The sequence below is a fragment of the Thrips palmi genome, unplaced genomic scaffold, assembly GCF_012932325.1.
Source record: "Thrips palmi isolate BJ-2018 unplaced genomic scaffold, TpBJ-2018v1 HiC_scaffold_2, whole genome shotgun sequence".
NCBI lineage: Eukaryota > Metazoa > Arthropoda > Insecta > Thysanoptera > Thripidae > Thrips > Thrips palmi.
The window spans coordinates 9157075-9177585 of record NW_023144629.1 but is presented as its reverse complement, the minus strand read 5'-3'; the positions used below and the strand labels follow the sequence as shown (position 1 = coordinate 9177585).

At 57.1% G+C, this 20511-nt stretch overlaps 1 protein-coding gene across 1 annotated transcript; it reads right to left on the bottom strand.

The window, feature by feature from the left end:
- Positions 1 to 1535: 1535 nt before the first annotated feature.
- LOC117647268 (paired mesoderm homeobox protein 2B-like) lies at positions 1536 to 19932 on the bottom strand. The gene is made up of 4 exons (XM_034388964.1): positions 19644 to 19932; positions 13950 to 14134; positions 4917 to 5313; positions 1536 to 2539 (listed from the first exon to the last, which is right to left on the bottom strand). The coding sequence occupies exons 1-4, from the start codon at positions 19930 to 19932 to the stop codon at positions 2316 to 2318; spliced, it is 1095 nt and encodes a 364-aa protein (XP_034244855.1). The 3' UTR covers positions 1536 to 2315.
- Positions 19933 to 20511: the final 579 nt, after the last annotated feature.

Below are 20511 nucleotides of genomic sequence, written 5' to 3'. Positions count from 1 at the left end.
GGCGGTGAGTTCAGCCGGCGAGTCTGCTGGTGCACAGTGGGCCAGAAGACTGGTGCGGGCGGCCAAAAATCAAGACGCGCTTCGAGCTGCAGGGTCGCTAAACAAGGACTCGAACAAAGTGTGTGACCCTACCAATGGATTCCTCGTCAGGAGAGCAGTCCATTGGTGGGGTCACTCGCTCGGTTCGAGTCCCATTTAGCGACTCTGGAGCTCAAAACGCGTCCAGAGTTTTGGCCGCACCGGTCTTCTGGCCCACTGTGCGGTGGTGTGTGCGCGGTCGACCTGGTCGGAAAACGCCAGACCGACCAAGAGACGAAGCGCGAACGCACCCGCAACCTTTTTCCGCCTCGCCAAATATTCACCACGCTCAGTATGTAAATGTGTCCCGTGCAGCGAGAGAAACGTTTTACTGTGTTTACACAATCTCTGAGAGGTGTGTTTCCCCCCCGCGCTGCCGGTTTTCAGCGCGCTGTGTGTGTGTGTGTGTGTGTGTGTGTGTGTGTGTGTGTGTGTGTGTGTGTGTGTGTGTGTGTGTGTGTGTGTGAGGGGTTGGGGGCGTGGGGGGCGTTCGGAACGCGCTCTCTGGCTGTTGCACAGAGAGATAATTGGATATACCGGGGAGTCCAAAGAGAGATGTGTGTTCCACGCGAAATAAATGCAAAGAGCGAGTCGAAAATCACAACGGCGCCATTACTATTATCATTATTAGCACAGTGAGTTCTTATTTTATAATTTCGTTTTTTTTTTTAAATAATTTAACTGTATACTCGATTCCTCCCGTAAAATCTCTCATCAATGATGTATTTGAATGTTTTTCATCGTCTCGAAAGATTTCGAGAAGCGCATTGCGAAATAGGCAAGGAAAACGGTGACGTTTGGCCTCCGCACGAAGAAACGCGTGGAAGAAGATGGAGGAGATGAAGGAGGGGCGGAGCAAGGCGGACCGAGCGGCGCAGCCCTGGCGCAGCCCCGCAGGCCCCACCTTAGGGGACAGCAGGGGACGCGCTCGTCGGCGAGGAAAGGCGGGAGGGGAGGGGGAGGAGGGAGGGAGGGGAGGGGAGGGGAGTCTACTGGGAAATCAAGAGGAGCGCGCAGTCAACCTCTCTCTCTCCCACATCTGCGCTGCCGCGCCGCTGCGCCCTGGCCTCCGCCCATCCCTGCGGGGCCCAGGCCGGCCCAGGTCGGCCCAGGTCCAACCTCCGAAACAATAAAGAGGTTTTATGCGACGGACAGTGTAGACGAGTGTGCGCGGATTTTTCGCTTTTTTTCGGCTGCGGGGTTTTCGAAACCCCGGCTCGCTGGAACCTGGAGCTGGACCCTGCTTTGCGGCCGGCCCGGCTGGCGCGCCTGTGGAACGGGCGGTAGGCAAGCCCGCAACGCACGGCCGTCCGACGGGCGGGTCCCCCCGCCAGGGGCCCCCCGCCAGGGGCCCCCCGCCCCGTGAAGCACTTTTCCCTTCAAAAGCTATTTCGTATTTTTAAAAAATGGCAGGAAAAACACAAAGACCGGTTTTCAGGAAAAAAAAGAAGACATCCTTCATCTGCACTTTCTTTATTTCACAGGAAAAGAACAAGACTGGCAAGATTTCAATTCCCTCAAGAGGACGGTAGAGGACAGTAGTAGAACTTCTCTCCAGCACAGTACGTTTATTTACAGTAGCACTTTTTTCAAATATTTTACATTGTACACTACAGTCAGATGTGGTGGCAGGGTTAGCCGGATCACCACTCTGGGAAAAAAATTATCACGATAGTACAAGATACCCTGCAACCAATGCCGTCATAGTCAAACAGCGTTTCCATTGGTTGTTGCTATAGACAAAATTGTCGGGCAGAAGAAGATACGGGGGAGGGGGGCAATGACGTCACAGGTAGCAAAGCGACATAATTTTGGCAGACAAAGCCAAAAATTCTCACTCAAACGGGACAGACTGCCAGTTTGACAGCGTACCTTACGATCTAGCACGACACAAAGAATCACAATTGAGAAACCCTCTCCACTCGAAACTTGTCTCCTCTCTCTCTCTCTCTCTCTCTCTCTCTCTCTCTCTCTCTCTCTCTCTCTCTCTCTCTCTCTCTCTCTCTCTCTCTCTCTCTCTCTCTCTCTCTCTCTCTTTCTCTCCCTCTCGGTCCGTCCCTAAAACACCGCGGACGCCTTCCCCCGCATCGTTGCATTTGCACACCTAGCAGAAGGTCCATCACGCGAGACAAAAAAAAATGGTCCGAAAGAAAAATAACCGCACTCTTTCTCTTTCTCTCTCTCGTTCCAAGTCCGCGCTCGGAGTCATGGCACTTTCACTTCACTTATCACAGAGCTCAGAAGATGTGGCCGCCGGCCGCGCCGTGGATGTAGCCGCCGAGCAGGGCGAACGGCGAGGACAGGGCGTCGTGGGACGACATGTGCTGCTGCTGCTGTTGCTGCTGCTGCAGTCCCACCTGCTGCCGGCAGGGCTGCTGCTGCTGTTGTTGTTGTTGCTGCTGCGGCGGCGACAGGGACCACTTGTTGTTGTTGATTTGGGCCAGCCCGGGGTCCAATTTGCCTGCAACAAACAGGGGGGCGCGTTAGACGGCGGCGTGCCAGTGTACCGACCGATGATGCCCATTGGACGGTCGCTCTTGACCGGCTATCCACGGCCGCGGTCAACACCGGCCGGCAGTTTGCGTTCCGAGACTCTGATTGGCTGGCAGTCAAGTCAATTTGTTGTTGTTTTTGTTGTTGTTTGGCCCACAGCGTGGATCCCGGGGGCCGGTTTTTTGCCTGTCTTTAGGCTTGGACGCTGCAAGGGCTAGGGTCTGGGCCATAGCAGACTGATTCCGAGGGTCGACCGGTCTCTCTCGCACTCATGGGGCAGATGGTGTAGGTGCGAGAGAGACGGATAGTGGGGCCGAGGCCGAGGCCGAGGGCACGGCGCCAAACCGCAGGGGGCGCTAAAAGGGTGCGACGCCTCCAGGCGGATATGATACATGCGTCCGGATATCGCCGTACATCCTCGCAACAAGTGGCCCGCGAGCCCCAGCGTCAAGCTTGGCGTCAAGGGCCACTCAATGGCGTCACGCCGACAAATGAACCCGTTCCCTCGTCTTGCCAGCCAATTTTTTTATAAGTTAAGGAGGGGGTTTTCACTGGAGAACTCGGCGGGAAAAGTGGCACTCAAAACTAAAATTATGACTTGAGGTGAACAACACGATGCGATTCAGAAGCGTCGGAGGCAACTTTCACCAGCAACGCTTATTTTTATGTAAAAATATTTTCATTTTAGTCTCTTTAAATCTAATAAAGTGTACGTCTAAAGTGTTAGGAAATTCGTGACTTTCATCGATTCAAAGTGTACTGTTCGTTTTCCGAGCCCTGGCCCGGCTCGCGCGCGCGAAGGGAGAGGCTTTGGCGGTGCCTTTCCGACGGAGTACTCCAGCGCTGGGCCTCGCCGGCCTCGAAGGCCTCGCCGGGAAACAAATGCTCCCAGAGAAATGGACGGCGCCTCGTTCGCGGCCGCCATGCTGCCGCTCCTGGCCTCTTGGCTGGAGTTCAGCAGACTGATTCCGAGAGTCGTTTTCGTCGCTCTGCCTCTCTCGCGCTCATGCGGCGTCGCGTAGAGGTGCGAGAGAGAGCGACGAAAACGACTCTCGGAATCAGTCTGCAGCTTCGCTCGAGCTTCGGCCGTCCCCGCGGCACTAGCTAGCACTACGCGACCGCCAGCAGCTAGAGTCTTCCAGGCTGCGTTGCCATTCGCTATTCACGTCGGTTGGTCAAACAGGGCGATGTCACACAGTGTGGTGCGCACGCGTGCGCGAGGACCGCGAGTAGTCAAGTGTACCGCTCGAAGATCGGCGCAGGCGGCCAGTACGCGTTTTGAGCTTAAAGTCGCCAACAGCACTCGAACCGAACGTGTGACCCCACCAATGGATTCCTCGTTTGGAGAGCAATCCATTGGTGGGGTCATCCGTTCGGTTCGTGTCCCATTTCGCGACTCTGGTGCTCAAAACGCGTCCGGAATTTCGACCGCCTCCAACGATCTTCTGGCTCACTGTGGGAAAACTGGTATAGTCGGTTCGGAAGCGGGAACCAGAGGGAGGGGTGGAGGGGGTTGCAGGCTCAGCTGTTATGGGCGCCACACACCATAGGCTCGCTACACCCTCTGCCGCACCCCGCCGCACCCCGCCGCACCCCGCCGCACCAGCAGGAGGCGGACACCACTCCACAACTTGACGTTTAATCTAGGAAATTGGTACGCAAGGGCTCGTTTATTTCTATTAGCGTCGAGTCTTTGGGTCTGTGTGCTAGTCCGGGGGGCCGGGGAGTTTCAGCGGAGGGGAGGGGGGAGGGGGAGGGGCGCCATACCCTGCCTCGCCCTTGCCTCGCCCCGCGCCGACCCTGCGCAGTTTGTTGCGTCCCTCCTTTTGGACGCGTGTGCGTCGTCTCGCTTCGGCTGCCTTGGCAGCCTGGGCTGCCTCGCCTTTTGCCCTCCGTGGCGTCGGCCGCCACGGCCCGACCTCCGGCCTGGGCTGTTCGCGCAGGGACAAGCAGGTCTTTGTCGAGTCTCAGAAGCATAAGAATGATGATGTCTCGCACGTTGACTGGACGTCAAAGTGTCACAAGCAGGTTCAGACTAATGCAGCACAACGGTGTTATTTTCGCTGTCTCTCTCTCGCAGCAGCTCGGGTGCGAGAGAGACAGAGCGATGTGCGCGGAGGAGATCAAAATCCCGGACGGGTTGTGAGCTCTAGAGTGGCCAAATGGGACTCGAGCTGAACGTGTGAGCCCACCAAAGGATTGCTGTCCCATTGGTGGGGGCACACGTTTGGTTCGAGTCCTGTTTAGCGACTCTGGAGCTCAAAACGCGTCTAGAGTTTTGGCCGCCTCCACCGGTCTTCTGGCCCACTGTGCCGGGTGGCGGGGCTTCGCGACGGCGGACTCACCTGCTCCGTTCATGGGCTTGACGTCGTGCAGGGGGGAGTGGTGGCCGTGCGGCGTCGGCGGCGGCAGGGGCGGCTTGCCGTCCACCTTGGTCTGCGCGCCGCCCTGCTGGCCGCCGGCCGCCGCCCCCGCGCCGCCCCCGGCACCGCCCCCGGCACCGCCCCCGGCGCCGGTCGTGGCGCAGCCCCCGTTGGTCGCGCCGCCCCCCTGCTCCGTCTTGACGGGGGAGCTGCCCCCGCCGGCCGCGCCGCCAGGGCCGCCAGGGCCGCCCGGACCGGCCGCCTGGTTCTGGCCGGCCTCGCCGTTGGGGCCGCTGGGTCCGTTGGCCGGGTGCGACCCCTTCTGCTGGGCCAGCCGCTCCTGCTTGCGGAACTTGGCGCGCCGGTTCTGGAACCACACCTGCAACATCCAACAGTGCGTCTCACTGATCGCCCTGCCCTCCAACACAAACACTCTGCCACAAAAACAACAACAAAGGGCGAAATCAAGTCACTGGCGCTCTGTTTGCGGAGGTGGGCCGCGATGCCCCCTCGCCCCTACCCCCACCCGACGCCGGTCGCATTGTGAATGAGAGAGAGGCAGAGAGAGAGAGAGAGAGAGAGAGAGAGAGAGAGAGAGAGAGAGAGAGAGAGAGGAGAGAGAGAGAGAGAGAGAGAGAGAGAGAGAGAGAGAGAGAGAGAGAGAGAGAGAGAGAGAGAGAGAGAGAGAGAGAGAGAGAGACGGTCTTGCGGGCGCGGGCGGAGGCGGAGGCAGGCGTCCAACACGACGGCCACTGCGCAGCGGAAAAGGGAAAAGGGTTGGCCAGCCTGCTGCGATGAATTCGCCCCCAAGATTTATGTACGTTCGAAAAAGCCAGGGGTACCGCAAAACGACTGCGCGCGTGAGTGAGTGTGTGTGTGTGTGTGTGTGAGTGATTGGGCGGAGCAGTGGAGCGGACTAGTTTTTCGCGTTCAAATTTCTCATAACGTGAATTATTTTCGCGGACCAGAGGGATTCAAATCCAGACAAACCACGTTGCCCTGCTCACGACTCCACAGCGTCAGTAAGCTAAAAAATAAATGGCTACACCTTCTCAGCGCAGTCGCCAAAATGCGTTACGATTCTCTTATCATTTCGTTGTCGCCGTTCCAGGAGCACGTTGGTGCCCGCGCTCCCTGCCGCCGGCTGGTTATTTGAACGGACGGGGCATTATCACCTGGACCGCGGGTTACGTTATTCATATAATCTGAGCGCGGCCCGCCGGCCTGGGCCTGGTGAGCCTGGTGGGCCTGGTGGGCCTGGTGCGCCTGGTGGGCCTGAGCCCTGAAGAGGCCCTCCATCTCGCGGGGGAGGGGGGAGGGGCGGCCGGTGAATGTTGCATGCGGCACGCGCCCACCTCCATCATTAATACGGGGAATCTCTACCTGGCGCGAGACCTGGCGCCTGTCTGTCTGATTGTCTGACTGTCTGTCTGTCTGTCTGTCTGACTGTCTGACTGTCTGACTGTCTGTCTGTCAGTCTGTATGTCAGTCTGTCTGACTGTCTGACTGACTTCTGTCTGTCTGTCTATCTGTCTGTCTGTTTGTCTGTCTGTCTGTCTGTCTGTTCATTCATCCATGTTACTATCAATTTTAATTTCCCCCAAATTAAAAGTCTTTTTTTGCACTTCGCTGTCTGTCCGTCTGTCTGTCTGTCTGTCTGTCTGTCCGTCCGTCCGTCCGTCTGTCTGTCTGTCTGTCTGTCTGTCTGTCTGTCTGTCTGTCCGTCTGTCCGTCCGTCTGTCTGTCTGTCTGTCTGTCTGTCTGTCTGTCTGTCTGTCTGTCTGTCTGTCTGTCTGTCTGTCTCGTCCATCCCCGCGCTTCCTCCGGCGACGCGGCAAACCCTTCCTTCCCCTGCATGGCCCAAGCCCGACCCAAGCCTGTCCCAAGCCCAGCCGCAGCCCCTCTCGGCCGCCGACGAGACCGCAAATCTCGGGGCCGCACCGCGCGCACCGCACCCCATAGCGACCGCCGCCATGCCGCCGCCCTGGCTGCGACTGGCTGCCTGCGACTCCGGGGGGCAAAACAGTGCTAAGTAGCCCCGGGGCGCAGGCAGTGCAGCCGCAATCAGCGCCACAAACAGGGCTCGGCTCGGCTCGGCTCGGCTCGGCTCGGCTCGGCTCGGCTCGGCTCGGCTCGGCTCGGCTCGGCTCGGTGATAAACGCAATTAAACGCGCCGCGGTCACCTCCGCGGTTGGTCCTGTCCGCCGCACTTTGCGCAACTTTGAACGTCGTGGTGAAAGTGGCGCTGAAAGCGGTGCCGCAGCCGGTACTACAATAATACCCTGTCAAATTATTTCGGTGAACGAATTTTTGAGTTTTTGCCGTTTGCACACTGTAAAAAATCCCGTACTTTTGTACGGAAATGGTACAGAAAAATATAGTACGGAGGTACGGAGAAAAGTACGGAACGTTCCGTACTGGCTCCATATGAACCCATGTAAATGGGTATGGAAAAAAAGTACGGAACGTTCCGTAGTTGGCAAGTACGGACGTTCCAGGCAAATTATTGACCAGACATGTTCCGTACTTTTTCCGTACTTTTTTCTCACAGTGCACCCAGAAAACACTTTCTTGCTTGGTCAAAATCAGATTGATTCGACGAAACAGGTGAGCATCAATGTTCAATACCCGATGATAATTTTCCTGGACACAATAAGCACGGCAAAAACAGTGTCCGAGTTTCCCCAGGACCCTGGGAAAATGCCATGTTTTTCCATAGGGTGCGCCTCTGGAAAACCGGCGCGCTTTTGTTTGCCGTGCGGACTTTTCTTTTGTTGGATGAATGGTGCGCGTTTTTAGCAGATGATACCTTTACTTAAAAACATACCTAAAACTACAACTAAAAGACACATAAAGGTGTCAGCTAGCTTTTACTCGAGAAGTCCAAAAACCAAGTGCGTATCCTAACAATATAATAGGGGCTGGCTGCCGGGGCGGGCTGGTGCGTCTGCCCGGCGCAGCCTGCGCGGAATTCGACAATGGCACCCCCTCCTCGCGCGCGACGGCCTAGGCGCAACATTTACAATCCCTCCCCGCTACAGCGCACAAAGGACTCAGCTTTTAAATACTATCTTTGGAATGAACCCATACTACACCGTACAAGAAAACCAAACGAGTATCATCTGCTTTCATTAACGTTCGTTGAATGATATTTTTTTTTCCGGTGCAGTCTGGGTACCCAGAAGGAAGGCGTATATAGCAAAGGTGCGCAGGATGCAGTTGACTGAGACGTCAGGCGCTAACGAATTCTCCCATACATAGGCAATGAGCCGGGGGGGGGGGGGAGGGGAGACGCGAAAAGGGGGGAGGGAGCTGGAGGGAGGGGGGGGAGTGAGAGGGGGGAGGTTCGTTCATCTCTGCCGCTGTGTACAACACGGCCTAATCAGGGAGACTCCAATCCAATCTTCATTAGTGCACTTCCACCCCCTCTCCGCGTGCCTCCGGCGTGCCCCGGCCCGCCCCTGTCGCGGCCCTGGCAGCCTGGCAGCCGTGGCAGCCCTGGCAGCATCGGGGTTGGCGGTGGCGGGGGTGGGGCCGAGGGTGGGGCCCAAGTCGCTGCAAGATTTCCGAAGAGTGCAAGGCAACGAGAGAAGTTAGCGGCGCGTCTCCCTCCGCACAGTGGGCCAGAAGACCGGTGGAGGCGGCCACAACTCCGGACGCGTTTTGAGCTCCAGAGTCGCTAAATGGGACTTGAACCGAACGTGTTACTCCACCATTGGATTGCTCTCCGAACGAGAAATCCATTGGTGGGGTCACACGTTCGGTTCGAGTACTGCTTAGCGACTCTGGAGCTCAAAACGCGTCCGGAGTTTTGGCCGCCTCCACCGGTCTTCTGGCCCACTGTCCTCCGGGCCCTCCGGTCTCCCCTCCCCACGATCGCCCAGCAGGAATTCGTAAGCAAAGCGGATGGCGATGGTGATTGCTGTTTTATTGCCCGATTTTAGTTTCTCGCGCGAAACGATAGAATATTTTCAAAGAAATGAAATCGGCGGGCAGAGATCATGGTTCGCTGTAGCTAATTATTAACTGGCGGACATGCAAAAAAAAAAAAATATCAAAACTAATAGAAGGTTGAACAAATATTTTTATTGACCAAGCAAGTAGAATCAAATCGATCTGCCAGTTCGTGTGTGTGTGTGTGTGTGTGTGTGTGTGTTTGCGTGCGTGCGTGCGTGTGTGTGTTATTGTTGTTGTTGTTGCTGCTGCAAAAGAGCATCGCACACCTCCCCATTTAACAGTGAGTGGGTAAGTGACTGTGAAGGACGTTCCCCGCCAATTTATTGCCCATCGCGACCCCTGCTTCGTCAGATTGAATGTGCGCCGGTTCCGGCCTGTGGCCACGGAGCACCGCCTCGCATCTGCCGCGCTGTCCGCCGGGCTGACAGAACACTGCAGTGACCTTGAACGGCCGGGGGTTTGTCAAAGCCCATCAAGACCTAGGTCCATAGGTCCATCCTGTTCAGGATATAATAATACCTTGACTGACACCTTTAGGCGCCCTTAGATTAGGTTATGGTAGGTTAGGCTGCCGTTAAGAAACGCACCACCGTCACTTGGTCTGCTAAAAGATGGTTGCATCTGCTAGATAGTTTGTAGCTGTTTTTTTCCTGTTTTTAGTTATTTACAGTGTGAGTACACTTGTTCCGCGTCTGTATATGAATTAAATTGCCTCGTCTCGTCCGGCCGGCCGGCCAAAAGAGCAAAGAGTGAGGTCTAAGCGTCGCGGGGACAGGCAGGCAGAGACACTCCCCCTGCTAACGCGTGCGCGCGCGTGCGTGGGGAGCGGCGCACCCTCCGTCCCTCCGTTCTGGTCCAGGGCCTCCAGCGCCACCAGGGCCACCAGGGCCACCAGGGCCACCAGGGCCACCAGGGCCACCAGGGCCACCAGGGCCACCAGGGCCACCAGGGCCACCAGGGCCACCAGGGCCACCAGGGCCACCAGGGCCACCAGGGCCACCACCGCCAGCAGCCACCAGGCGCGCAGCCAACGACTTTTCGCGTTTTAGAGAGGGAACCTTCAAGTGCGGAACAAGATGGTCATTTATTCATGAGAGGGTGTTTTAGGCGTTTTTACCGTGGAGGTTAAGGCTGCCAAGATGGACGGGCTCCTGCTATGTCCAGTCAGAATGGCAGACCGTCTACGACGGCCATGTACCGATTTCCGAGTCACGAGGTGAGTCGAGGGCCGCACAGTGGGTCAGAAGACCAGTGGAGGCGGCAAAAATTCTAGACGCGTTTTGAGCTCCAGAGTCGGTAAATGGGACTCGAACCGGACGTGTGACCCCACCAATGGATTCCTCGTTCGGAGAGCAATCGTTTGGTGGGGTCACACGTTCGGTTCGAGGCCCGTTTAGCGACTCTGGAGCTCATAACGCGTCCAGAATTTTGGCCGCCTCCACCGGTCTTCTGGCCCACTGTGGACCGGTCCCGGGGCGCTCGGCATCGAGACGACTTGTACACGGGAAGGGAAGGTGTTGCCACCCTCCGCGGCCTTGGCTGCCTTCATGGCTGCCTTGGCTCCTCCCCTCGAATCAACTCGCTGCCCACATTGCGCCACCTGCTACCCCCGGGACGCCACGCCACGCCACGCCACGCCACGCCACACCACGCCACGCCGCGCCACGCCGCGCCTCGCCACGCCATCGGCAGGCAGAGAGGCCTGTTGACATTGCCACGACAAACAATAATCCCATTGTCGAAAGAGCGTCGGCCACCGCACGGCGCGCACCGCACCGCACGCACGCAGGCCGACCCCGGGACGTGGACGGGGATGGAGGGGGTGTTGATGTCGGCGGGGATGGAGGCGCGGGGATGGCGTGAGGGCTGCTAGGGGCTGCTGTGCTGGGCCGTTTAACCTGCCTCTTCGTTAGTTTTCTCTGCCGCCGGGGGACAAAATAAACCCACGGTGATCACGGTTCCTCAGCCTCGTGTTTCTCACCTCTGTGCATGCATCGCTTCAGTTTTGACATTGAAACGAATTCCTTAGTCGTATCTGAGAATTTCGAAACTCGGATGTAAAATGACTTTTTTCATAGGGAGCCTCGCATTTCGGGAATAAAGGGTGTCATGTCCGCCTCGTTAAGGGCTCGTTCGCGGCCCGGCCGCAGCCTGCCGACGGACACATGTCGTGGCGGCGACGCGGCGACGCGGAGAGTGGCAAGTGGCACAGAAATAATACACAGAGACAACACTGCCATGCCGGGCTGCTGGGCCAGCTATGGGGTGGAGGGCAAATATTGGCGGATTATTTTGTTACTCTTTTTCCGCAGTTGGTGACACTGTGACACTGCGCCTAGGCCACCCCGTTGTGGATTAAAGGGTGCGGCCGTCGGTCTGGTTCCGCTCGGCTCGGCTCGGCTCGGCTCGGCTCGGCTCGGCTCGGCTCGGCTCGGCTCGGCGTGACAACTGTCGCCGCGGGTAAAGGCAAACAGGGCCACCCGAGTGGAAGGAAGCTGCGGACCCTGACGAGGCGACAGAAAGACAAACAGGCAGACTGACAGACCGACAGACAGACAGACAGACAGACAGACAGACAGACAGACAGACAGACAGACAGACAGACAGACAGACAGACAGACAGACAGACAGACAGACAGACAGACAGACAGACAGACAGACAGACAGACAGACAGACAGACTGACGGGCGCTGACAAGAACACGCAGCGTTGACAAGAGTAGCTTGATCAAGTTGAGAAGGGCGAATCATTAAATGAAGCGAAAGCTTAACCTGCCATACTTTCAAGCTTCTCCATCACTACTGTTTCGCGGAGTGAAAACATGGGCTCGGTGTGGCTGGAGGGCAACAGGGGGATGAACGTCTTGGAATGGCCCAGCATGGCCCAGAATGGCCCGCCTGCATTAAATGGGCCGTGCCTACATTATAATATCGGACCCCGTGATGTACGACCAGCCAAGGGAAGAGAAAAAAACGAATTTCTAAGAAACTGCAGAAGGAGAAGCAACCATAGACTAGAGTATTTCATGCAGCGACTATGATGGAGGATGGAGTTGTCACTCCATTCCAGAGTAATAGAGTGACACTGCATGGAGTTGTCATTACATTCTGAAGTTAGGTTAGGTGAGGTTAGGGAAGGCATTTCGGCACAGGTTGCCGCGAGCGGCGTCGGAAAGGGGAGACGCGTGGCGCGTTCGTTCACAGTAAATAAAACAAGATTCGGCCGGATTCATGAATTCACTAACGAGACAGTTGCTTTTATTTCAATATTCCGGGCGAGCCGGGCCGGCCACGCTACACACCCAGCCACCCTCGCGAGCCGTGATCTCCTCCCCTCGGCCGGCTCGTGCACAGCCGGGGAAATGATGTGGAATGACTGGTAATAAACTGTCGCGTGGAGTGGCGGGGAGGGAGGCGGGGAGGGGGAGGGAGGGGTGGTCTATCGTCCCCCAATCAACGCAGCACGCCCCGCGGGGATACCGCACTCACTGGGTCAGGTAGGCATCGCTCAGACTTTGGAACTCGTTGTCTCTCTCGCACCGACGTCCCATCGGGGTGCGAGAGAGACAGAGCGACGGCGGCAAACTGTTCCCGATGGCTCCACGGCGCGGGTATTGGAAAATTGAAAAGCCGTCCCGTGGCAGTGAAACATGCTTTCGTATGCACGTTGAGAAAACGCCAGACAACGTGAAAACTGTATTTGAAAAACAACAAGAGAGAGCGTGTGCGTACCGCATTTCGGAGCAACCCCTTCGGCCGAGCGGCGTTCGCAGTCCACGGGGGGTCTTGGCGTGCCCGGCGTGGCCTCCGGTCGCGGGGCGCCGTCGGGGTGGTGGCACTGGTGGTACTGGTCTCCGGAGACACCGGGCGTGGGAACACGACGACGAGGACGACGAGGACGCCGAGAGGCGCTGGCCGACAAGTGCACCACGGCGGGGGAGTGGCGAGCATCGCGCCAACGCCAACGAGGCTGTCGGGCTGCCGGGTCCCCGGAGACGCCGCCGCCACCGCCGAGGCCGCGGCCGCCACCCCCACACACGTGCATTCTCGTCGATTGGTTCTGGATAACATCGCCGTCGGGCCGTCAGGCCGTCGGCTGCCAGACTCTCGCAGGCAGGCGTACAGAGCGCGGCCGCCGTCAAGCCGCACAGTGGGCCAGAAGACCGGTGGAGGCGGCCAAAACTCCAGACGCGTTTTGAGCTCCAGAGTCGCTAAACAGGCCTCGAACCGAACCAGTGACCCCACCAATGGACTCTTCTGTCGGAGAGCAATCTATTGGTGGGGTCACACGTTCGATTCGAGTCCCATTTAGCGACGCTGGAGCTCAAAACGCTTCTGGAGTTTTGGCCGACTCTCAGTCATCTGGCCCACTGCGACTCTCCCTCTTTTCCGCCAGAGTGCGCTGCAAGGCTCACGGCGGCCTTGCCTACCGGGGCATAGCCTGCGAACTTCCTCCCACAATCCCCCTTTCCTTCGCTCCGTCACCCTGCAGCTTCCACCTGCTCTGGCACAGTGGGCCAGAGCAGGTGGAGGCGGCCAAAACTCTCGACGCGTTTTGAGCTCCAGAGTCGCTAAATGGGGCTCGAATTGAACGTGTGACGGATTGCTCTTCGAACGAGGAATCCATTGGTGGGGTCACACGTTCGATTCGAGTCCCATTAGCGACTCGGAGCTGAAAACGCGTCTAGAGTTTAGGCCGCCTCCACCGGTCTTCTGGCCCACTGTGTGGCACCACCCTAGGCATGCCCCATGCCCCATTCCCCCTCCGAGCCTGCTTGAAGGAATCCCCCTCCGACTTGACTGACCGGCGACTGTCGCGCCTTTAAAACAGCAAACACCGCGGCGACGGCGACGGCCAGACCGAGGGCCAGATGGTCGGGCACGCGGCCCCGCGCCGCAGATGTGGGGCGCCATGCCGCCCCGCGCTGTTTGCAGATGGGGATTACAATCAGCAGTGTGTGTGTGTGTGTGTGTGTGTGTGCGCGCGCGTGTGTGCGTGTGTGTGCGTGTGCCGCACACGTGTCGCGGCTTGTTGTTTCTGCCTAAATGACGGACTGACCTGCACCCGGGCCTCCGTGAGGTCGATCTTGAGGGCGATCTCCTCCCTGGTGTAGATGTCCGGGTAGTGCGTCTCCTGGAAGGCCCGCTCCAGCTCCTTGAGCTGTGCCGAGGTGAAGGTGGTCCGGATGCGCCGCTGTTTCCGCTTCTCCGTCAGGCCGTCGTGCCCCGGGTACACCTTGTAGCCTGCGGACAACGCCGAGAACAACGTCGTTAACTCTCAAAAACTTAAGAAAAGAACTTGAAAACTATTTAAATCCAGCACAGTGCAGTTATATATTGGTATCGTCAGTAGCGTAAAAATACATAAGGGTACCCGCCGAACTTGGGCCAGCCAGACTTATAAATCCAACTAACCCCTCATCCACTTATCCTCAATACACACTATAAAAAGGCCTTCCTTGAACCAAGATAATTTACTCGTAATAAGTGGCTTTATGGACTTGAAAATAACAAGCAAATCGACTTGTAGTAAGTATATCTTGATTGAAGAAACGACTCTTTCGGGGTGTGTGAGTCAATTTTACCTTTTTTTTTGGGCATTGACCTTTTTTTGTTCTGAAATTGGCCAGACCGTTTAACCGATGGGGGACGACAGGAACACAGAAAAACGGTTTCTGCTTTTCTCAGGAACTCCCTGGAAATCACCTATGCCACCACCATAAGCTTCCTGGAGCAACCAGGAACCGTTTTTACAGGTGCACCACACAGGGCGAAACGGCTAGCACACTCTAAAAAGCCTACGAAGCATTTGCTTCATAACTACAAAGAAAATGAAGGCGTTGTAGAATTGCTTCGTATTATATGAAGAAATGCTTCGTATTGCGAAGGATTTTGCCTCGTAATACGAAGCATTTCCTCGTAGATTTTACAAAGCGGTTCTTCGTGGAGATTTTACTGTGCACTAGTTCCCTAGTTCGACTCGTTCCAGCGGGCTTGGCACGCCCGAAGGCCGGAAGGGCGGAAGGCCGTGTCGCCAATTAGCCTCGGTTTTCAGTGAAAACACTCGCTCGTCCGAGACACAAGCAAGTGCAAGCAAAAGTGGCGGGGAGGAGGAGCGGCGGAGCGGCCCCCGGTCTGTTTGCCCGCCTCGGTTGTTTGCCCTGCGCTGTCGTCTGCTCGGATGCCTCCCTGCGCCTCTCTAGGCTCTCCAGGCTCTCCGGCCTTCCACAGTGGGCCAGAAGACCGGTGGAGGCGGCCAAAACTCTAGACGCGTTTCAAGCTCCAGAGTCGCTAAATGGGACTCGAACCGAACGTGTGACCCCACCAATGGATTGCTCTCCGAACGAGGAATCCATTGGTGGGGTCACACGTTAGGTTTGAGCCCTGTTTAGCGACTCTGGAGCTCAAAACGCGTCTAGAGTTTTGGCCGCCTCCACCGGTCTTCTGGCCCACTGTGCCTTCCAGGCTCTCCGGCCGCCCCTTCCTCCGCTCATCACGACGGGCACACCGAGGCGAGGCGAGGCGGGGCGGGGCGGCTCTCCAAAGTTGGCCACTTCGTCAAAGCGCGCTGCAGTGCTGCCAACTGCTAATTATTGTCTGTGCCGGAGTCAGTCAGGTGTCCGATAACGCGGGAAAACGCGGTGACACCAGAAAGAAGACTAACACTCTTGATTTGATAACGCGGCCGCCCGGCCTATTATTTTCGCGTGTGTGACGTTTCGCCGTTTAACGAACTGACAGCGCGCGCCCTTTTAATTTCCGACCCCTGTTTTGGCGCGGATGCGCGGCCGAACGCAGTGGCCGCACTGTAAAACGAAAAATAATTGACAGCCCCAACATTGAAGTACTTCACTGCACAAGGGGAAATAACTCCAGCCAAATTTAATTCACACAAAAAAATATCGAAATTTACCGAAATTTACAGAAATTGTCCTCAATTGTTTTTGCCCGAAATTGATCGAAATTTAACTGAAATTCATATGATTTGTACACTGAAATTCACAGTGACTTCTCCTTGGCAACGGTTCTACGTTTTCACAGGAGGTGATTTCCGAGGAACTCCCGGAGTGGGAACCGTTTTTGCCGTGTAGGCCAATAGGGAAAAGTCCTACTATAAATTTCGCCCGGACTGATAAAACTTGTTTAGCGAGTCCTCGTTTTCGTCGGCTTTTGCGACGGACAGTGCAGCAGTCTCGTTGTGCTCACGACTTTGAGGGAGGTGTTTTGGGGCGGGCTGTACCCCCCTCCCCTTTCCCCCGGACCGGGTCCTGATGAGAGGCGCGCATGTGTACTTCCTCGTTAGAGGTCGCCTTCTCGCTAAGTACACACCGTGCCGCCCCCCACCCCACTGCGCCCCAAAAAGCCGGAAGGTGGGAAAGAGGGTGGGGGCGCCAGAGGGGGTGGTTTGGGTCCCTCAGAGCTGCCCACCGAAGGGGAGGTTTTTTTGCCCGTGCGCCGTTGGCGTTCATTTTGGTCCTTTTAGCCTTTTTTCGGCGCGTCTCTTTCGCCCTTGGGTCCTTTGGGTGCGCGTGGTGGCCGATTCGGACGGCAGACACCTTCGTCACAACAAAACAAACTGTCGAAACTATCAGACAGCAGGGATTATGCGCCGTTAGAGAAGGCAACACTCTGCAAATGCAAAATAGTTTATAAAAATTCAACTGTGTGGAGACGAGAAACTCACTTTTACTTTTTTTTTCTCAATTTTGACAAATTACAGTTTGTCTCCCGCACACGTGGACACACACACACACACACACACACACACACACACACACACACACTCACACGAGATCACGATCCGCCCTTCCCTTTGTGAGGCAGTAAAGCCCCAAAGGACCGTGCCCTGTGCTATGTGTCTGCTGTGACGTCGAGTCGTAAAAAACATTGTCTCCACCGCTTGCATTTTTACTGCCACCGCGCGCCGCTACGCGCCGCCAGCAGCCAGAAAGGCAGCCAGGCCGTGTTTTGCCCTTGTTGGTCGCACAGAGGGTCCCTCCCGTTTTATTTCACTTTATTTTCCCCTTTTTCGTTCTGGGAGCTGGAGTGCTGCCCTCCAGGCTCGGGGCTCCAGGCTCCGGGGTGGCTGGAGCCAAGGCTGGAGCGGACCAGCAGGGGCCGAGCAGACGACGCACAGCATGCAGGTACGCTGTGACACTGGAAGGCTTGATTCATCCACAAACTGCTGCAGAGGTCCTTTTCGTCGCTCTGTCTCGCTCGCACTCGGGGGGCGTCCCGTACGAATGCGAGGGAGACAGAGCGAGGCTGGGGCGCCATGATTTGCGCAGCGGCTGCAGCGGGATTCAAGCTCCACTTACTGCAACTTTGTTGTCCCTCCTCACTCTCCTCGGCGTTGCCTCCTCCTCCGCAGTTCTCTCCCCATTCCCCCTCTCTCTTTTTTTGGTGTGTGTCGCCTCCAGCAGGCTGCCTTGTCTTTTTCGTTTCTCGGGCCAAATTGCTGCTTGACACTGCGCGGGTGCGAGAGAGAGGGGGCGAGCGAGGGGGTGGGCGTGGGTGCGGGAAGGTGTCCAACACCCTCAGACCGTACTCTGGAGCGGAGAGGGGGGGGGGGCCTCTGCAAGACTGGAATCCCTGGAGGCGACACTGCGCCAATTACCTTGGCCTCGCTTGTACACTGCCAATGTGGTTAGAAGAGTGACTTTTGGCGAGACAATTACAGCAAAATGGAAAACAGGCGACATTTCGCTCGCAAAACGACCGTCGTCGCTGATTAACTTGAAGCACTCTTTGGGGATGACAAAACTTGAAGCCGCCCCGCGTGCAAGTCACCGTCTTCTGATTGACAGCGACCCGCTGGACTCGCAGCAGCGCAGCTGGTCAATTTCTCTGAGTGAGAGACCGATCCCCTCCGGGTCTGTGGCGGCAGTGGCGGCGCGGGGCGGCCTCACTAGTGGGCCCCACTGCAGGGGGACAATCAATGGCAAAAGGCTCCGAAAATGAAAACACACAGAGATCATTTCGGGCGCTCGGTCCGCCCCCGCCCCCGCGCGTGGCTGCCACCCCCTGAGCCCCGCCCCACCTCACCCCGCCCCACCTCACCCCGCCCCACCGCGCCCCGCCCCACCCCGCCCCGGCAGTGCCTCCCACCACGGCCCTTGACGCGCACGTCCCGTCCTATTAGCCGCGCAATTCTTCAGCCACGCCCTCGGCCCCGCCGCCCCCGCCCCCCGCCCCGCCCCGCCCCCTCCCCCTTCCCCTCCCCGACTCTCTCTTTCTCTTTCCCTCGCCCTCCGGCAGACTACATTTCCCGGTGGCTGTGCGTCACGGGTCAGGTGACGGAGTGACGGAGTCAGCTGCACTGGAGAGAATCTCAGAGATGGCCGCGTCATCAGCGAGTCGGTTTCGTCACTCTGTCTCTCTCGCGCTCACGGGACGTCCCGCAGAGGTGCGAGAGAGACAGAGACGAAAACGACCATCGGAATAAGGCTGCAGGGAGAGGCGGGTAATCCGGAGTTGGTTGAATTTGCACTCACACACACCTGCTTCAAAGAAGTAGAGTGTTCTCGTACTCAGAGAACTCTCTTGTGACACTTTAGAATTTTCAACCTCTTTAGCTACAGAACAGCAGATTTCGTCAGCTAGACAGTTCTCTTGTCACGAAAGTTCTCTTGGTTCAGGACGTACGTTCAAGTCTTAAGAGCACTTTTTCAGGGGTGCAGCTCTCCTAGGCTTGCAGGTTTTCCCGCTCTTTAAGTTCGTTATACCTTCCCGAAAGTGAGAAAAGATTGAGCGACAATTTACATTCCCGAGGGCTGATCCAAGCAACCTCAAAGTACTAAGCACAATCTTTCTACTTGTTCAACATCCTGCAGTCATTCATTGAAATTCAAAGTTGACTATATAGAACGAGAGATGTTCCTCGGTTGTGACTTCATGTTCAGACCTGTTCGGTACTTCCAGCAGACTTTATGACCACTATGTCGCAGAAGTCTGCTAGGATTGTCGTAAAACCCAGCGTAAAACATGGCCCATGCATCCTTCACAGACTGTTTGTTCCAAGTGCTAAGACCAGAGATTATTTCCTGCAGACCTACAGGCCGTAAAGGAAGAACACCTTGCCTTTGTGGCTGAATCGCATATTACGACTGTTTATAACGGCGTTGCAAGCAAAAGTGCTTTGGTACGCCAAAAAAAAACAAACTAAAAGATGGGTACGAAACTTCGGAAAGTGTCGGTTCTCATCAGATCAACAGTGGACAGCAAAGGAGTGACGCAATGTCTAGCTGTGAGTTTTAAGCTAATTATCAGAATGGCGCAGGATTCAGGCACCGTTACGTTAACACCGCCTCGGATCACGTTGCCACTTTGTTGCAGTCGAAAGACAGCCTCCAATTCAAACCAAACCAAAGAGAAAGTGCCGAAGCAGATCTGAATCAACAAACGATATCCCGGGATCGGAAAAGTCAACAAGAATAATTCTCTCGTAAAATTTAGAAGCATTTGTTTGTAAAATCTAAGAGAGATGCCTCCAGCTCGATGGAAAACGTGCCCATCACAAACCACCACACTGGCCATGCGTGCTTGATTGTTGTGCGCGCACAGGTGGTTCGTCGAGGGGGGAACAGCTTCCCACATATTCGTTGTACAAAATTTGGCCACATTCCACATCCAGGTGGTGAAAACGCCTGTAAGTAGGCAACATATGTGGAAACAGCGCCAGATATCTTGCACATTCACACAATCATTGTACACAAAATTTTCCAGTGGGTCACCCCTCGTGGCTCCTACTCACCCTGGAGGTCCATGGCGGAGGGGAACATGGCCCTGTGCACGTCCTGCGACAGCGGCCTGGACATCATGCACTGCTGGTTGTGCGGCGCGCCCATGTTGCTGACGGGGTAGCCTCGGCCGGCCATGTTGGCGGACGCGTACCGGTACCCGGACATCTGCGAGCAGCCGGCGGCGGCCGAGGCCAGGTCCGGGTAGGCGCAGGGGAGGCCGGCGCCGAGGCCGTGGCCGGCGTCCAGCGAGCAGGAGGCCGGGTCGAAGGCCGCGGCCTGGTTCAAGTACGTGTAGTCCATGGCCGCGGTGGCGCGGTGCCTCGGTGCACGCTTCAAATCGGCATCCACGCCGCGCCGTCCGGCGGGGGCGGCGCGGGGGCGGCGCGGGGGCGGCGCGGGCCGCGGGCCGCGACGCGCCTCTTGCTATGCAGCGCGATGGGCTTCTGGAGCGGCGGGCCGCTGGCTGGCTCGGCGCAGCTCGGCGCACACCCGTACACAGCCACACTGGAAATCGAATGATGGACTTAATTCAATAACTCGCCGGATGCTGCACGCTGCTAGGCTGCCGCGACGCCCGGGACGGCCGGGACGGGGACGACGCGGAGGGTGGGGGGCGGGGCGGGGTGCTGGCTGGGAGGGGCGGGCCTGCCGCGCCGCGCCCCGCCACCCCGCCGCACCCCGCCGCGCCACCAGGGTGGGGGTAGTTTTCTCTCTTTTTCCCTCGCACCCCCTTCCCTCCCTCTCTCTCTCCTCCCTCTTCGCGTTCGCCTCTTGGTTCCGTCGCTGCCTCGCTGCTTCCGACCGTCGTGGCGGTGGCCAAGGCGATGGCACTGTCCCGCCCTACCGGAAAACAGCCCTCCCTGAAACGATACCGCACCG